The sequence below is a fragment of the Falco biarmicus genome, chromosome 11, assembly GCF_023638135.1.
Source record: "Falco biarmicus isolate bFalBia1 chromosome 11, bFalBia1.pri, whole genome shotgun sequence".
NCBI lineage: Eukaryota > Metazoa > Chordata > Aves > Falconiformes > Falconidae > Falco > Falco biarmicus.
Window position 1 is genome coordinate 2,495,025 of NC_079298.1, and position 17,533 is coordinate 2,512,557.

The 17,533-nt window shown below is 41.0% G+C and overlaps 1 protein-coding gene across 1 annotated transcript; it reads right to left on the reverse strand.

Annotated features, from left to right (window-relative positions):
- Positions 1-5,153: 5,153 nt before the first annotated feature.
- Positions 5,154-17,070, reverse strand: ACADM (acyl-CoA dehydrogenase medium chain). Its single transcript, XM_056356186.1, has 7 exons — positions 17,047-17,070; positions 16,248-16,310; positions 11,506-11,634; positions 11,323-11,392; positions 8,860-8,960; positions 8,693-8,773; positions 5,154-6,255 (listed from the first exon to the last, which is right to left on the reverse strand). Exons 1-7 carry the CDS (start codon positions 17,068-17,070, stop codon positions 6,172-6,174), a joined length of 552 nt encoding a protein of 183 aa, XP_056212161.1. The 3' UTR covers positions 5,154-6,171.
- Positions 17,071-17,533: the final 463 nt, after the last annotated feature.

Below are 17,533 nucleotides of genomic sequence, written 5' to 3' on the forward strand. Positions count from 1 at the left end.
GATCCGGACTGGAAAGATACAGAAATAATGTTAGCAGCTTTATCTGAAACTGAGAAACAACTGATAATTAAAACTGCACGAACGCATGTACAAGTTCAAATAGCCTCAGGAGTTTTACCTGGAACTGTGGAAGTCCATGTTCCAAGGGCAGATCCTGACTGGGATTATAATGATGATAATGATTATAGATTATTAAAAAGATATCAAGAATGGATAAGAATCGCTTTAGAAAATGCCATTCCTAAGTCCATGAATTGGTCCAGGCTATATATTATAAAACAAGGACCATCTGAGACACCCTCAGAATTCTTAGATCGTTTAAGAACAGCTATGCAAAAATTTACAACGATAGATCCTTCCTCAGAAGAGGGTAAATTACAGTTGGTTTCATTATTTCTAGGACAGTCAACAGAAGACATAAGGAAAAAACTCCAAAAATTACAAGGGGCAGACATGAGAGACTTAGAAAAACTGGTAGAAGAAGCATGGAGAGTGTTTAGAAACCGGGAAGGGGAGGAAAGACAGAAACTGGGACAGACTATTGCAGCAGCAACAGTAGCCGCATTGAATAACCAAGGACCAACTTTTCAAGTTAAAAATAGGGGAGATGGGAAACGAATAAGGACCCAGCAACCACCTCTAAGATCAGATCAGTGTGCCTATTGTAAAGAAGTAGGCCATTGGAAAGGGGAGTGTCCAAAGCGAGGGAGAGCTCGAAACATGATAGCAAATGTTTCATCGGATCAATGAAGTCGACCAGGAGAATCTACCCTAGCAGATCCTCTGGTTAAAATAGAGCTAGGGAAATCAAGACAGAAAATGGAATTTTTAATAGATACAGGCGCCTCTTATTCAGTGCTAAACCAGAAATTAATGCCAGAGGATAAAGACTTTGTGACTGTAGTGGGAGCCACTGGCCAACAACAAAAAGCCTTTTTCATAAAGCCGTTAGAGTATAAATTGGGAAAACAGATGGGAATACATAGGTTCTTACATTTACCAGGATCACCAAAATCTTTTATTAGGCCGAGATTTATTAGAACAACTAGAAGCAGAAATAGTCTTTGAAAAAGGGAAAATGGAGTTAAGGATAGGAGAAGAACAGCTAATAAATGTATTGAGTTTAGCATTAATACAGACTGACCCTAAAGGTGAGATACCTTCGGAGATCACAGATCAAGTATATCCAGGAGTCTGGGCCACCGAAGTTCCCGGAAAGGCCAAGAATGTGACTCCAATAACCATAAAATTAAAACCAGGGGAAAAACCTGTTAAGGTTAAACAGTATCCTTTAAAGATAGAGGATAGGAGAGGAATTAAAGAAATAATTGATAAATTTTTACAGTATGGGCTACTAGTCGAATGTGAATCGGAATACAATATGCCTATATTACCAATCAAGAAGGCAGATGGAAAAAGCTATAGGCTGGTTCAGGATTTAAGAGCCATAAATAAAATCACTGAGGATATACATCCAGCAGTGGCGAACCCATATACTCTGTTGACTAAAGAATAGTCAAGTTTGGTTTACTGTACTGGATTTAAAGGATGCTTTTTTCTGCTTAGCCTTAGCTATGGAAAGTCAAAAGTTATTTGCCTTTGAATGGGAAAACCCCGACTCAGGCAGAAAGACACAGCTTACGTGGACAGTATTACCTCAAGGGTTCAAAAATAGCCCCGCTATTTTTGGGAATCAATTAGCTAAGGAACTCGAGACTTGGACGCCTCCAGACACTGAGGGGACTTTGTTGCAATATGTGGACGATCTCTTAATAGCTACTGAGACTAAAGAGAGTTGCATTCGATGGACTATAAGTCTCCTTAATTTTCTGGGTTTAAATGGATATCGAGTTTCCCAACAGAAAGCCCAACTGGTTCAGCAATGCGTGACTTATCTGGGATTTGAAATCTCGGGAGGACAACGAGAACTGGGAACCGAACAAAGTTATTTGTCAAACTCCAGAACCCCAAACGGTAAAGGAACTACGAACTTTTCTGGGAATGACAGGTTGGTGCCGTCTTTGGATTTATAACTATGGACTGGTGGTGAAACCTCTGTATGAATTGGTAAAGAATGATCAGTCCAAGTTAGTCTGGACTGGAGAAGCGCGAAAGGCTTTTAAACAACTTAAACAAGAACTGATGCAGGCTCCGGCCTTGGGATTGCCGGATCTCTCAAAACCCTTTTGGTTATTCTCTCATGAGAGACAAGGGATAGCTTTGGGAGTACTAGCACAAAAACTGGGTCCCTATAAACGAGCAGTAGCTTACTTCTCTAAACAGTTGGATGAAGTAAGCAGAGGATGGCCTGGATGTCTTCGGGCTGTTGCCGCGGTTGTTATTAATATACAGGAAGCTCGAAAGTTTACGATGGGACAGAGAATGACAGTGTTAGTCTCCCATACAGTCTCAGCAGTTTTGGAACAAAAAGGAAACCATTGGCTCTCACCGCAGAGATTTTTAAAATATCAGGCAATATTAGTGGAACAAGAGGATGTGGAAATTGTTGTCACTAACGTTGTGAACCCAGCTTCTTTCCTCAGCGGGACTCTGGATGAACCAGTGATACATGATTGTATAGAAACGATGGAAACTGTGTATTCGAGCCGACCTGATCTTAAGGAGGAACCTTCAGAAGATGCTGACGAATCTTGGTATACTGATGGAAGCAGCTTTGTGAAACAAGGGCAACGTAAGGCAGGGTATGCCGTTACCACCACTAAACAGGTAATCAAGTCTAAACCAATACCCCCTGGGACGTCTGCCCAGAAAGCAGAGATAATTGCTCTTACACGGGCATTGGAATTGGCAGCAGGAAAGAAAATAAATATTTGGACAGACTCTAAGTATGCATTCGGTGTGGTGCATGCTCATGGAGCAACCTGGAAAGAACGAGGACTGCTGACCGCTCAAGGAAAACAAATAAAGCATGCTGAAGAAATCTTACAATTGCTAGAAGCTGTGAAACAACCGGAAAAAGTAGCTATTATGCATTGTCGGGGACACCAGAAAGGGAATGCTGATTTTGAGATAGGAAATCGATTGGCAGATCAAGAGGCTAAGCGGGTAGCTGAATTAACCAACGTAAAGACTTTTTCAGGACAACCCTTAGAAGAGAAATGGAATGGACCGTATCAAGTACTGTTGACAACTCATACTGCTACCAAGATTAAAGAACAAGCCGCTTGGATCCACTATTCAAGAGTGAAGAAAGCTCCAGACTCACAATGGGAGGCTACGCGGATGGAACCCCTAAAGTTACGGCTGTGTCGAAAGGATGGACAATAATTGTTATGGTAACAGGATTATGGTTGAAAAATGTCAATGCATGGGACCAGAATATATATTTACAATTGCTAAGAAACATTGCTCAGAATTTTAACCTAACTTCTTGTTGGATTTGTACTCAAAAGCCTGAAAATGCAGGTCGGGGATTTCCCCTGATAGGTAGTGCATTTCCGAATGATTCCGAAACACATACAGCTTTTTCAGAAATGAATATTTCAGAGTACACCCAATTAGAGGTTAAGGATTTGTCTTGGTCATTGGATATTAATGCTCCTTTGAACTCTAGTAGAGGTGTCCCGTGTGTTCAAAGGTGCTCCTTAAATAAGACCGAACCTGAAACAGGAGGGAATTCGACCGATAAAAGGTGTGGGAAAACAGTCTTCATAGGCAGGTACCCTAATTGTACATCCTACTGGAAATATGGAGGGGCAAATCTTTGGAATAAAAACCAGACCAGGAGGGGAAACAACACTACCCCTAAGGGATGGCCCATTCCCTCAGGGATTGGATGGTACTGGATATGCGGAGACAAAGCCTGAAAAGTTTTACCCTTAGGCTGGCAGGGTGAATGTGCTGTAGGACCTGTTTTTCCGCACATCTCTACAGTTCGTAACCTGACACAAGGACTAATTAGATCATATATTAAAAGGATTAGACGAGAAAGTACAAATCCTCTTATACAGAGGCCTACTGCCTTTCACAGTTTTGCTCGTTGGTTTTTGCCATGGTTAGGAGTAAGTGAATTAGAAAAAGCTTTAGTAAACCTCTCTGCTACTATGGAAATTGCCATGAACTTTACTGCTGATGCCATACAGGCACAACAAGAGGAAATTAAAAGCATCTCAAGAATAACCCTACAAAATAGACTGGCGCTTGATATGCTATTCAGCAAAGAAGGAGGAGTGTGCACATTAATAAATACAAGTTGTTGCACATACATAGACAACGACAAGAGAGTAACTTTGGATTTAGAAAAGATTTGGGAACAAACCAGGATATTACATGAGATTACAAAGGATGATCTTTCTTGGAGTTTTGAGGAAATATGGAACAAGTTAATGTCCTGGTTGCCTAATGTACAATGGTTAAAACAGGTGTTAGCTGCCATAGTTTTGTTGACTGTTTTAATAATACTTGTGTGTATTCTGTTCAAATGCTTATTCTATTGTACTTTTGAAAGATAAAATAGCAAAGGAATTTGCTTGTATCAAGAAAAGGGGGGAATGATGTGAGTAAGCTGTAAATAATATGGTCAAGTTTGTATTCATAAACCAATATTCATTTTAATGCATAAATAAGCTTGTAATTGTATAGCGACAAAGGGGTTAAAATGTCTGAAAGATCATATAGACTGTTCTGGCAAGAAAGTTGCAAATCTCTGCAAGGGGAGCTGTCCTCCTTATCTGCAAAGCAAGCTGCCCTACCAAGGAGATAACGGGACAGCAGGATGGCCTTGAGTAAAATTACGAGGGGTATTGTAAAAACCCTGGGAAAGATTTCTACAAGTCTGCCAACTCATCACTTTTGAGACCTAAGGTGAAAAGTACACCATGAGGAAGACCTACGGCCTTCCTCCCATAGACCACTGCCCACATTCTAAAGACCCCGGCCCACAATTTTTGGAAGAATCTGCGCAAGCGTGGAAGACTGATAAGCTAATTAGCATACGGAGCGAGGGTAGGCGGGTTCAGGTGATGAATATGTATAGGCGTTAATGGAATATTCATTGTTTCATTATATAAATATAAGATAATCTGCCCCTCTGGGTGTGTACGATTGGTGGAAGGATCCCCCGTACACCCGGCGCCGACAATAAAGAATATTTAGTCACTAAAATCTGGTTTTGGACCTGTGAATCAATACTTACAGGTCATCTGGTCTCATCAAAAGCTCCCATTGAGATTTTAAAGCCAGCTCCCTCAGATATTAATACATTTTCTTTCAGAACTCTCACATCTCTCACATTTTCAAAGACCTGCTATATCTGAGCAGCTCTGACAGATTAATTTCCTGAAATGGAAAATTTACAGAGGTGCAACTACATTGCATTATTCAAATGTACAATATGTTTTCATTCTTCAGTTTACTCAAAGCATAAAGTACGCTTTTTTCCCAAAAAGTTTTCATCTAAAAATTACCATATACATGACAAACACTAGTTTTGCACTTACAGACCAGTGTGCACTTGATTTGTCTAAGCTGAGCAGTTTTACTTTCTCCTTATTATGAAAGCAGTCTGTAGCTCTAATTAGTCTTCTTGTCTTTCTCTAGTTCAACTATATCCTTTGAGATGGGAGTGGAAAAATTAAATAATCTAATAGGCAGGCAGTACAGGTATACTACAACTAAATAAATAATTGAGCTTTTCAAGTCTTCAGATTCCTTCCCTAATGTTCAACATCCAGTTTTGTCTACTACTAAAAATAGTACTTTTTTTAAAAAAGAAAAAAAGAACTAGCACCAGTGTCTCCAAGGCCACTTCCTTGAACAGCAGTAGCTACAATTAAATCTCATTGTGTGCGTATTATGGTTAAAATTGCCCAACTTGCTTCTTATCCTTTCAAGGTATACTATTCCACATTCACTGGCACTTGTCAAGAAAATAGTTCTCAAAGATTCTTTTGCAGCTGTTCAGTCATCTCACTTTAGACTTTTCTAAATAACTTATTTGAATTAATAACATTATAGTTAAGTACATCTTATGAATAGTTTCTGAATGTTGTGAAAATGAAGATTGTTGTACATGAGCATATGAAAACGTTCAGTTGCGTAACAGTCTTTTTTCTATAATGGTAATTTGTTGCAGTATTAGTTTAGAACTGTAATTCCTGGCTTGTCAAATACGAAATAGTCTTCACCTTTCTTCCAATTTGGATTCCAGGGCTATCTGCTTCTACAATGAATCCAGTAAAGGCTCTGCTTGCAGGAGTTTTTGGATCTGGATCGGTATGAACTATCAAAAAATACCTAGTGTAAAACGAAGAAGAGGGATGCAGTTTATCCTCACAATTAACAACCAGATACTTTTTTTAGTTAGCAGTTTAACTGTTTTTATGTGCAGTTCTACCATATAATAAATTCTATCTGTAAGTTAACAACCCTTTTTTCTTGCCCTTCCCAAAAATAAACTGAGGGGGAGCAAGAGGAAGTTTCAAAGATTCAAGATTTCATAAAATTCAATAAAATTACTTCAGATCAACAGATCTTAATCAATCAATCAAGCAAAGATTCTTCACCTTTTCCATGTATCATAAGTCTTTATATTATAAGCTTAATGAATAGTACAAAAGAAGCTCAGTCACAGCACCTACATAAAAAATAATGGTTAGAAAATACATACTTGCAGGTAAAATATTATGCTATCACCTGATTTCAAAGATCTTACTTTTATTCTTCTAAGTTGTAAGTAAGTATTTCTCTTGGAAATTAGCAGTTGTAAATCATATTTATGGTGTTCAGTAATGTCAAAAGATATCTAGTAGATTGATGGATCTGCCTTGAACAAGGAAGTAAATAACTGGCAAATTCAACTTTTGGATAAATGCATAAAGTTTTCTCACTTGAATTAAGAAGAATTTGTATGTTGCAAATCAGCATGATGTGAAACATGATGAAAGAGGTTTATATTGTAAAGCACGCTCCATAGACACCATAGCAATATCTGGATTCTCTGACAGCTGAAAGCTGTCTTCCCTTCAGAAAATAAAAATGTAACACCATAATCCAACAGTGTTTCCAGCCTCACTAGAAGCAAGAGGTGTTTCTAGTAGAATCAGAAGCAACTGATCTCAATCACAGCTACAAAGCAAGGCAGTTAGTAACACCAGCCTGCTGAGTACTTTGCAAGTTAAATTCTATCGCTGTCCTGCCCTGAAAAAAAAGCAGAATTAATTTTGTTTCATAGCAGCAAGATGTGACAGGCCTTCTGGAGTGAGTTGTCATATCATCGCTCATTTTCCTTTTTAGGCTTTGCACAGCACTGACACTGTGTTCTTATATCCTATCATGATAAACTGGTCAAAGATGAAAGTGCAGCGTGTTGGAACACAATAAATATTCCGATTTATAAACGATCTTTACAGAATTTAATTTTGAGGGGAGCCACTATAGAACATAACAGAAAATATATCATGAGTTATAACATCAGTTTGCTTTCCACACCTTCTGACCATTAATAACATACTCCTCTCCTCTCTTCTCAGCCTTTGTGTTTTTATACTAGCCACATCAGAGCCTGCTCCAGGCTCTGTTACACAGTACGCCTAAAAGAAAATAAAATGTAAAATCGTAAGGAATAAGATTTTTATTTTTAAGGAACCACAGATTATGGCAGACTATGTGCATCAAACTGATCTGTAAAAGGTTTAAGTGAACTGCATGGTAAAACCCAAAACATTGAATAAAATAAAATACCACAACAACTCGACCCCAAAAACCCAACAACAGCTGTCAGAGCAAGAATCCAAACATACATGAGTTAATTTTCTTTATAAATCCATAATACATAAAATTGTCTTTTAATGAAACAGTACTGTTCTGTAACCTTTGAGTCATTACATCCTCAGACTTCAAACTAATATGAAAGCTGAGGATCTTTAAAACCTGAAAATAAGAGCACTAAGTAACAGTTTATGTGTACTGTGTTCTTGAGGTCTAGTTGTTCAGATTTTAATGCACTGCACTTGCATCTTTACTTCTTTCTGTGTAACAAGTACTGCTTATATCAGGGGTCCTCAAACTACAGCCCGCAGGCCAGATACAGCCCCCCAGGGTCCTCAATCCGGCCCCCCGTATTTACAGAACCCCCCCGCCGGGGGTTGGGGGGGGAAACCAAGCAGCCACAGATGACCTCCTGCCACTTCAACCGTGCGCCGGCCCCCTGTTTAAAAAGTTTGAGGACCCCTGGCTTATATCATACTTAAGATCAAAAATACAATTTAATTACCATTCAGCCTGAGGTTTTCCTTATAGAAATTCCGTATTTTTCTTAAATGCCTACACCCCTTCTTGAAAGGGAAATAAAAGGTGTTAATTTTTGGTAAGTAAATTAGGATGGGGATGATTATCCAAGTATTATCTTCTATTTGCTTATTGAATGTATTTTATTAGCCATTCCCTGCCTTTCAGTAAATGCCACTGTTTATTTACAAACCAAAATATGTGCTATGTTGTGAGTACTTGTCAGTGTTGGGGCGGGGGGGACGCACACAAAACACGGAAAAAGAAACAAGGGGGGGAAAAGGGACAGGAAAAAAATGGGAAAAAAAGGGGGGGAGGAAAGGGGGGAGAAGGAAAATGGAAAAAAGAAAAAAGAAAATAGAAAAAAGAAAGCTAAAGAAGAAAAAAAGGACTAATACTATTAATATGGTTTAGGAACATTCTACAGTGTAGCAGTTATACTTACACACATCATTGGTTCCTCTGTCATTCTTCCCAAGTATTTTTTCTGCTGATGTTCATTTCCTGCAATGATTACTGGCATTTGCTGAAAGAGAGTATTTAGACCATTAATCCATCCTTTTTAAATGTACAGGTTCTAGTTTAAGGGACGTAAGAAAAGACAGAACTTACCCTCAGGGAATTAGCTTCAATGGTAGTTTGAACTCCTGTACATCCAGAAGCCAACTCTTCTGTAACAAGGCATGCTTCAAGATTGCCAAGGCCAAAGCCACCTACAATTGAAATATTTCATTTACCAGAATGGGTTTAAATTGTAACATAGGTGATTTACACTAATTAATTAACAAAAACATATTCCCCCACATACATTTGATTGTGTACTGCCTTTGGTTAGACATTCTCATGCAAGGTTTTTAAATAAAGTTTTGTCAGAAGAGTAATAGGCGATTTGAAAATTAGATGTTGCAGTTCCAGGGTTATTGTGTGATTAATGTGGGACAAGTTGCACAAAGTGGCAAGGATGTACCACTCAAATTTTTTGACTACTTTATATTTGAGAATTAAGAGTTCTTAGGAAGCAGAGAAAGGGGTCCTGAGCTACCACAGCATGGGTGGGGGGCGGGGGGGAATTGTTTATGTTAGTCAGACAACCAACGCGGTAACCTGCTTCTGATAGAAGCCAGCACTTCAGGAAGCACATACAAATACAACAACAATACAACTATACTTCTTCAAAAGTATTTCCCCACGCCTTCAGGTGACTTCCTCAGCCAAAGAGATACCTCCCTTTGGTATCTTTGTTACGCTAACCCCTGACAGATACTTCTTACGTGAATTTGCCCAGTCTCTTTTTGAATCTATGTAAAATTTTAGCAACAGTACCATCCAGGGGCAATGAGTTTCACAAATTAACTACACACTGCATGCAGAACCACCTCCTTCCATTTATTTTGAACATGCCATCTGCTGATTTAATTTGATGCCTTCTAGTTATATTGAAAGGGACAGTGAACTATCAATCCCTTTTCACTCTCTCCTTGACACTGACATTTTTGTCGTTTCTCACACAGAAGCTACATCTCACACAGAAGATACATCTTTTATCATCTCTGTCACCCTTTTAGGAACCTTTTACATTTCCACAATACTCTTTTGAGATGGAAGGATCTGACTACATAATGATTTAAAGAGGTAAATGCAATTTGGATTCAGGCAGCAGCATAATTACATCTTCCGCTCTTTTCTTCATTCCCTTAAAGGTCCCTTCTTACCCTAACTTTTATGGTTTTTACCACTTCTGAGTTATGCCAATGTTCACAGAACTATATATTATAAACCCTAAAATCTCTTTTTTTGAGAGGCAGTAACTAGCTCAGAAGATACCATTTCCCTGCAAAGTTTGGACTGATTCTTTCCCTTCACATGTGCATCACTTTTCCTTTTTTAAATGGCATTTGCCATTTTAACAGTCACTCAGTTTCATGACCTTCTCCTGCAGCTCTCTGCACCAGCCTCATCTTTTCTACACTGAATAACTTGCTATTATCAGTAAACTCTATCACCTCAGTATTGACCCCCTTTTCCAGTTTATTTATAGGTATTGCAAGCAGCACAAGACCCAGCAAGGCTGTGCTGTTAATTTTTGCAGTATGAAACCTGATGATTTTTAAAACTCATTCTGGAAGTTCAAGCATTCTGTATCAACCAGGCTTTCCTTGTTCACACACTGATCAGCTACTTCAGAAACCCCAGTTATTTTATGAGGCATGACTTCCTTTCACAAAAACCTTTCTCTACCATATCGTGTTTATCTGTGTCCACTATTTCTGTACTTCATCTTACATGCTCTTAATTTACATTGTGTTTCAGACTTACTAGTATGTATTTCCCCAGATCTCCCTTGGAAACATTTTAAAGCAATGGTGTCCAATTTTCCACTTGTAATTTTTCATGTAATAATTAAGTGATTATACACTGTGGTAGTCCTGCTATTTCAGCCTTCAGTTTCTCTAGAAGTTGTGGCTGAATAAATCTGCTCCTCATAATTGCTCCTTTTGTCTCTTTGTTCCTTAACCTCGCTAATTAAATTTTTGATACAAGATATACCCTCTCATTAGTCTTCCAAAAAAAGAGTCTGCTATGAATACTTTCCTAACTTCTTTTTCAAGTAATATAAATGCAAAAAAGGAAATAATTTAACATTGTTTCCATGGTTGCTCATTTACCTGAACACTGCCAAAGCATTGCTGTACCGCACCTAATCTAAACTGAAAAATCGTCCTTCTGGAACAAACTCTTAAATTGCTCCAGCCTGTGTCAGAGACTAGAACAAAGCATGACCTTCTAATTTCTCTGCCTCATCAGTTGACACAGTGCACCAGGGGAACATTAGGCAGTCGTAATCACAGTAGGAAAATCTGGTCATAAAATACTAAATCGTAGTCTGTCTAATTTGTCTCCTGATTACATCCACACATAGTTAACACCTCTACGTGTCAACCTGCCAACTGATTAGATTTATATTACTCAAGTATGCAATTGTTTATTTTATACAGAATCCATAATTACACATACAAATGTCACCTAATGCCTTTTCTTTGTTTCATTTTACAGATTAAAAAGTTGATTACTTACCACACTTTTCTGGTATGTGTGAATTTTTAAGACCAAGTTCCCAAGCCCATTTTATAAGTGGAAGCAGATACTGAAATAGACAGGGAAAAAAAATCACCTTCTATATCATCACAATTAACACTTCAAACTTTAAGCAGGTTAAGATAAAAGTCTAATTTTTCCCTTACGCTATGGTAGATTTACCTCTCCAGTTTTGTCATATTGCGCAACAACAGAAATAATTTCCTCCAGAGCAAATTTACAAGTGGTAGCTTGAAACGCTTTCTGTTCATCAGTAAGTTCTATTAAAAAAAAAAATAAATCACAAATTCTCTACTATGTTTAATTTTGCCAGTTGTCAGACTGTGAGAAAATAGAGGACAGTCCTTGCAGGACAACCCAAACCACTACTTCCTAGGCCTCTCCAAGAAGCAGAAGAAGTAAGCTTCCTCTTCCTCCTGGGGGAAAAGCTCCATTATTCTCTCATCAACACCTACAATGCACTTACTTCTGACAAAATTACCCACAAAATATTGAAAATGGAGTAGAGAAGACTGCATAACATAAAATGTATTACCAAAAGAAACAAGAATGTTGTGCTAATTAAATGAAGAGGAGGCAGATGTCTGAAGATCCTGGCTATTCAGTTTCAAACATCTAGCTGCTGACCCACTAAATTTGCTTCAGGTATATAATATGCCAAGATGAGGATGAATTTCCTCATAAAATTTCTTTATAACCAAGTTCAACTATGTCTACATTAGTTACTTCAACATTGTAAATGACAACATGAGATAATTATTCAAAACTAAGACACTTTGGCAATAAAAAAGCTTAAGATAGGAGTTAAAAGAAGAAAACCTTATAAACACTACACACATACCTGACTTGTCGGAGCTGAGGAAGAAAGTAATTTTGGTTTTCAAACACTATTTTAAAAAAGAATAGAAATTATTTAGAATAAACACCTCCAGTGTTTATTCTACACCTGTTATTATTATAATGGATATATAATATCCATTATATAACACTGGATATATAATATCCAGTGTTATTCTACACCTGTAATGCAGGATTTTGTTTGGTTTTAACGCTGCAATTAGCCCTTAATTGCTATATTTCTTTCAAAAACTGTGATCTTACCAAAGCTCAAGCAAGCTCCAGGTTTGCCTATACGTAAATTTTCAGCAGATTTACTAGAATGTGACCTCCACCCATGCCCTGCAACGGGGGTTTGAAGCATCTGCTAAAGAGAAAAAGAACGTGAGGCGTGAGATCTTTACAGCTCAGGTCTCCTAAAGCTTCTAGCCTGGCTGCAGCACAACTTTAAATGTAGATTCCGTCTTGAGAAACAGTATCACATCAAGTATAATACAATTACTACAGTGGTAAAATAATTCTTGGCTACATTAAGTTTTGTTCCTGTGGCAAGCAGCGCTCACATGAACTGGAAGCTATACCAGCAATCCCAGGCTTTAACAGCACTGAGCATGAGTGAACTGCCGTATTCACCTTTAAGTATTGCACCAACTGATAATTTAAAAACAGTGAAGCATAATTAAATCGTATGTTCACAGAGACGTAGCAATATATTTCTTTCATTTATACACACACTCATCAAACCCAATTTTCTTGCCCACTGGTGAATATTCTATCTCTTCAATGTTTACCTACATGCAGACTAAGCAAGACTTTAAGAACAACCTACCCATTAACCAATATCTATTGATCAGAATATTTTGATAATACCTTGTTTCTTTTAATAAGCTGCTGCCATGGACACTTCATGACTATTGTTATTATACTCCAGCTCGGACAGAACTCAGCAGACTAGCTGAAGTTTATTCCTAACACTTATCACAAACATATTCTTTCTCATTGTAGGAGCTTTGTTTGCTTTCTTATAATTTAGTGCCCACAAACGTTATTGTTACAGCTATTTTCAGAATGCCTCAATACTGTGCAAAAACATGTCTGAATTTGTTTCTAAAAGGTTGTTTTACTTTTTTCCATCTTTCAATAGTTATGAATCTCTGAAATGTTTGGGGGAAAAAAGTGAAAAATAATATTTAATGGGATAAATTTCTAGAACTACCCAAGTCAATACTATGCAAAACCAAATTCAGCTAAACACTAAGAAAAGGCTTGTTCTTGATTTTCTTACGTGAAAATTTTGGAAGGGGGAAAAAAAAGCAATCAGATTGGTCACTTATTTCATAACATTAAAAAAATCAGATTAATCGTAACAGTGCGAACATACCACAGAAATGTTACTGGAAACTCTAGAAGACAAGGACATTACAGAAAGTTACACAGCTGGGGAGACAACACATGGCTTCAAAATAAAGTTGTGGTAAATAACTGTGCTCTTAAAAAATAAGAATGCTACCCAGAGATAGTTACAAAGTCACACCACAAAAAGTATGAAGAACACAGGTATCAACACAGTGAAAAAAGTATTTCTAGAGGACACTGAAAAGATCTATGAAGTTGAAAGATGAAGAAATGCAGGAAGACCACTGCTAGGCATAGAAGAGGGGGAGGTTATCACACGATTGAATACGGAACCATTAAGTCAGTTTATTAATAGTGCAGGATTGCATTTTCTAGTAGGCAATATATTACCAAGTTTTCATAAGCCACAGACATTGCAAAATGGTATGCTGCTAAGTTTTGTGATACTGCTACTGCTCTTAAATAGAAAACCAAAATGAACAAACAAACAGTACCAACAAACATCCAGAAAGACCTCGATTCTTTGGAATGTTTTATATCTTATTTTATCTGGAAAAAGACATGATAAGGCTGAAAAAAAGCCAGACGATTGTAATAGGCGTTTTTTTGTTGTTTTGGTTTTTTGGGTTTTTTAAGGAGCAGCCCTTGACAGACTTATACATAGCTTTGCCACCAAAAAGTTTTAGCTACACGCGAAAAAATACTGAATTCAAACTAACACTAGAAGTTACACCCTGTATGAAAGAAGCTGTCAAATCTACCCTAGAGAGCTTACGTCTGTTGTGGGTTTTGTACCACAGTAGTAGGCAAGGGCCACACAGAAAGTTAGTCTGGACCATCTCAACACTCCCCCCACAGAAATAAGAACTGGAGAGGTCGGAGTCATACTTGGAAGTTGCATGAGTGATTTAAGTGACAGAGGATTGTGGTTTGCTATGTGTAAGAATCTGGATGACCATCTGTCTACTCTGTCAGCTTTCCTGTTGCTTGACTCTGAGGAACAGTTAGATTCAGAGACAAGCTACTGCTAGTAACGCTCAGACGCAACTTCAACTGCGTTTCCTTGCAGTACTGCATGAGCCCTGCCACAGTCAGAAATACGGTCGGTAAAGTGGCAAGACTGACACTAGAATAACCTGCTGTCAGGAAAAGGGTATGGCAAGGACGCACAGGGAAGTGATGCCATCTTTATTACCTTAATACCCAAAGAGCTACGGAACATCTTTGAAAAGATGCACATCATAGGAAAAGAGAGGACAACAAGCTAAGGTCACTAACCTTGGTTCTGCCTCACAGAACTGGGGACAGAAATGAAAAGGGTTGTCAAGAGCAGTTTGTTGCTGGGGTAGTGTTGCAGGAGGCTGAACGTACAACAGCAGTGCCCTGTGGTGGGCATCCACTAGCGTTGGCTGCCCTCGCCTAGAGCGTCACTTATCATCTGCGCAATGCCAGCTGGCCTCAGATGGAGGCTTCTTCCCTCACTGACACGGTCACAGCAACACTCTGGAGACTGGCCAGGCTGTCATCGCTTTGGGGCAGCAAACCACTGCTGCCGGGGCGCTCTGTCAAGAGCCCTTCAACTCAGACTCACGACTCCGGAAACGGGGCGAACAGAAAAAGGCCCGCGAAGGGCTGCGCCAGGTGCCACCGAGCCCTGAGCGCCCTCTCCTGGCCGGCTCGCAGCGAGGACGCTGCTGCCGACTGCGCACAGCAGCGGTGAGTGCCGCCCCGCCACGGGGGCGCAGCCCGCGCGCTGAGGCCCCCGCCCTTCTGAAGCCGCCCGCCGCGCGCGGGCGCGCAGCCCGAGGTGCCGGCGGGGCCCCCCCGGGCCGCGCAGCACGGCCCTGGCGCACCAACAGCCCCGGGGCACGGCGGCACCGGCGGCGCAGGGCCGACTCGCGGGCCGCAGCGCAGCGGCGCCAGGCGCAGAACAGGGTGCGGGCGGCGGCCCTGCACCGGCTCCGCTCTCCGGGGCGGCCCCGCGGCCTTCCCGCCGCCTGGGCCAGGGCTGGGCGGTCACGGCGGCGGGGGCTGGGCCGGGCCCGCCCCGCCTCAGCCGCCCGCGCGACTCGAGCCTGCGGCCCTGCCTCACCCGCCCCGGCCCCGGGCCTCCCGTCCTGCCCGCACCGCCCGGCTGCTCACCCGAGCTGCCCTCGGCGCCGACGTGCCGGTGGAGCCTCCCGGCGGGGCGGGGCCCTCTGGGGCGGGGCGGGGCCGCTCACTGGGCCGGGGGCCGGCTGGGCCGGGGGCGGGGCTGCTGCACCCCCACGCTGCGCGGGGAGCCTGCCGCGGGGGCTGCGGGGGCTGCGCAGGGCCGGGTGGGGTCGGGCCGGGTGGTCGCCCCACGCCCGGGGGAAGGGGGCTGCCCGCGCCGTGCTCCGCTTGCCCTGCGGCACGTGGAGAGGGCGTGCGCCGTGTGCGGCAGGCGGGGGCCGTGGCGCTTCCCCGGCCGGGCAGCGCGCCGGGCGCCGTGGGAAGGGCCGCTGCCCGGGGCTGCGCCGGGCCGCCTGCCGCGCTGCGAGGCTCCTGGGCCGCCTCCAGCCATCCGCACCTCCTCCCTGCGCGCTGCCCTGCCGGGCCGCCTGAGGTCTGTTCCCAGGGTCTCATGGCCTCCCAGCGCAAGAAGCGCACAGCCTGCTGGCATGGCTGGCCTTTTCAAATGTGAGTTTTATACAGATGTGAACTTTAATGCCATTCTTCGCTTGGGGTACCGTAGCGATGCGTCCCGCGTTGATGGTGAAGTAAAATGTGCTTACAGATGCGCTCAGCTCTGGCTGCAAGTTAAAGAAAAAGGACTGACTTTATACATTCTCTGCAGCACGTAAAAGACGCTCTTTTGAATACTGATGCTTCAGCGGTGGAAAGCACTCTTTCAAGACAAATCGTTACTTTGATTTGTGGATGAATGACCCTTTTTGGTTGGAAATTTTAACAGAATTACCAAAACATAACACACTTTTATGGAACCTGGATTTTGGGTAACATTTCATTTTGCACAACAGTTCAAAGTAAGGTGTCCTAAATATTTTTAGCAGCATTATTGCCTTCATATGTTTGGTTCTTGGCTGCTTGTTTTGTTCCTGACAGTTGAGAGTGTTGATTTTGTACTTGGTTCCAAAGAAATAGGAAGCTAGTCATGTAAGAGTTGTTTTTTTGGCATACATACCAATTAATCAAAAAGGAGCTGATTATAATGTTTTGTAGGCTTTATACTGGCATGACTGCAGGTGTTTGCCAAACAGAAGCATGTAAGCTTTGACTTAGTGCATAGGCTGCTGATTCTTCACTCCACAGTATCAGTGGGTGTTGGTTTTCCCCTGTACTTGAAGGGTAGTTTAGTAAAAGGCATAAGCATAATTTATAACTTTATGTTACTTATGTATTTCATGAACTCTTTTGTATGTTCTTCCTATTCTAAATCTAGTTTTAAGTACACCATACCACTGGATCGTGTGGCTGTAGGACTTTTAATTATCCACCCTCAAGTCTGTATTTTGCGTTCCATTTTACATAAGGTTCTGTTCCATAGGTCATGTTTCTGAATATGGTGTGGGAGTTTAATTACCAAGCAGTCCATTTTCTATCCTTATATTATGTGTATGGTTTGTGTATAAATAGCATCTCTATACTCCTCGGTTGATGTATCATCTCAACAGCCTTTGTTATGATGATATATAAGGAAATACACGCATCTCATTTTAATGTACACTCTCACAGGTAACGAACAACTCCAGCTGACCAAGTCAGGTGCTGGAACACCTGTAAAGAACATGAAGCACATTTATTAGCTGGAGGAAGGGATTTAAGTGCTACAGTGCTCAGAATTGAGATGCTATTTCTAGGTGCCTTTGAGATAGGATCCACAACCCTTCAGTAAATAAATAAGCTCTTTTTTGCACTGAGGTGAAGAGACAGCTTGGAACAGGGTTGAGGACACCCCTAAGGCTGAGAGACTGAATAAATCAGTACACTGAAGGAGTGTTGACCTTAGGAAGTA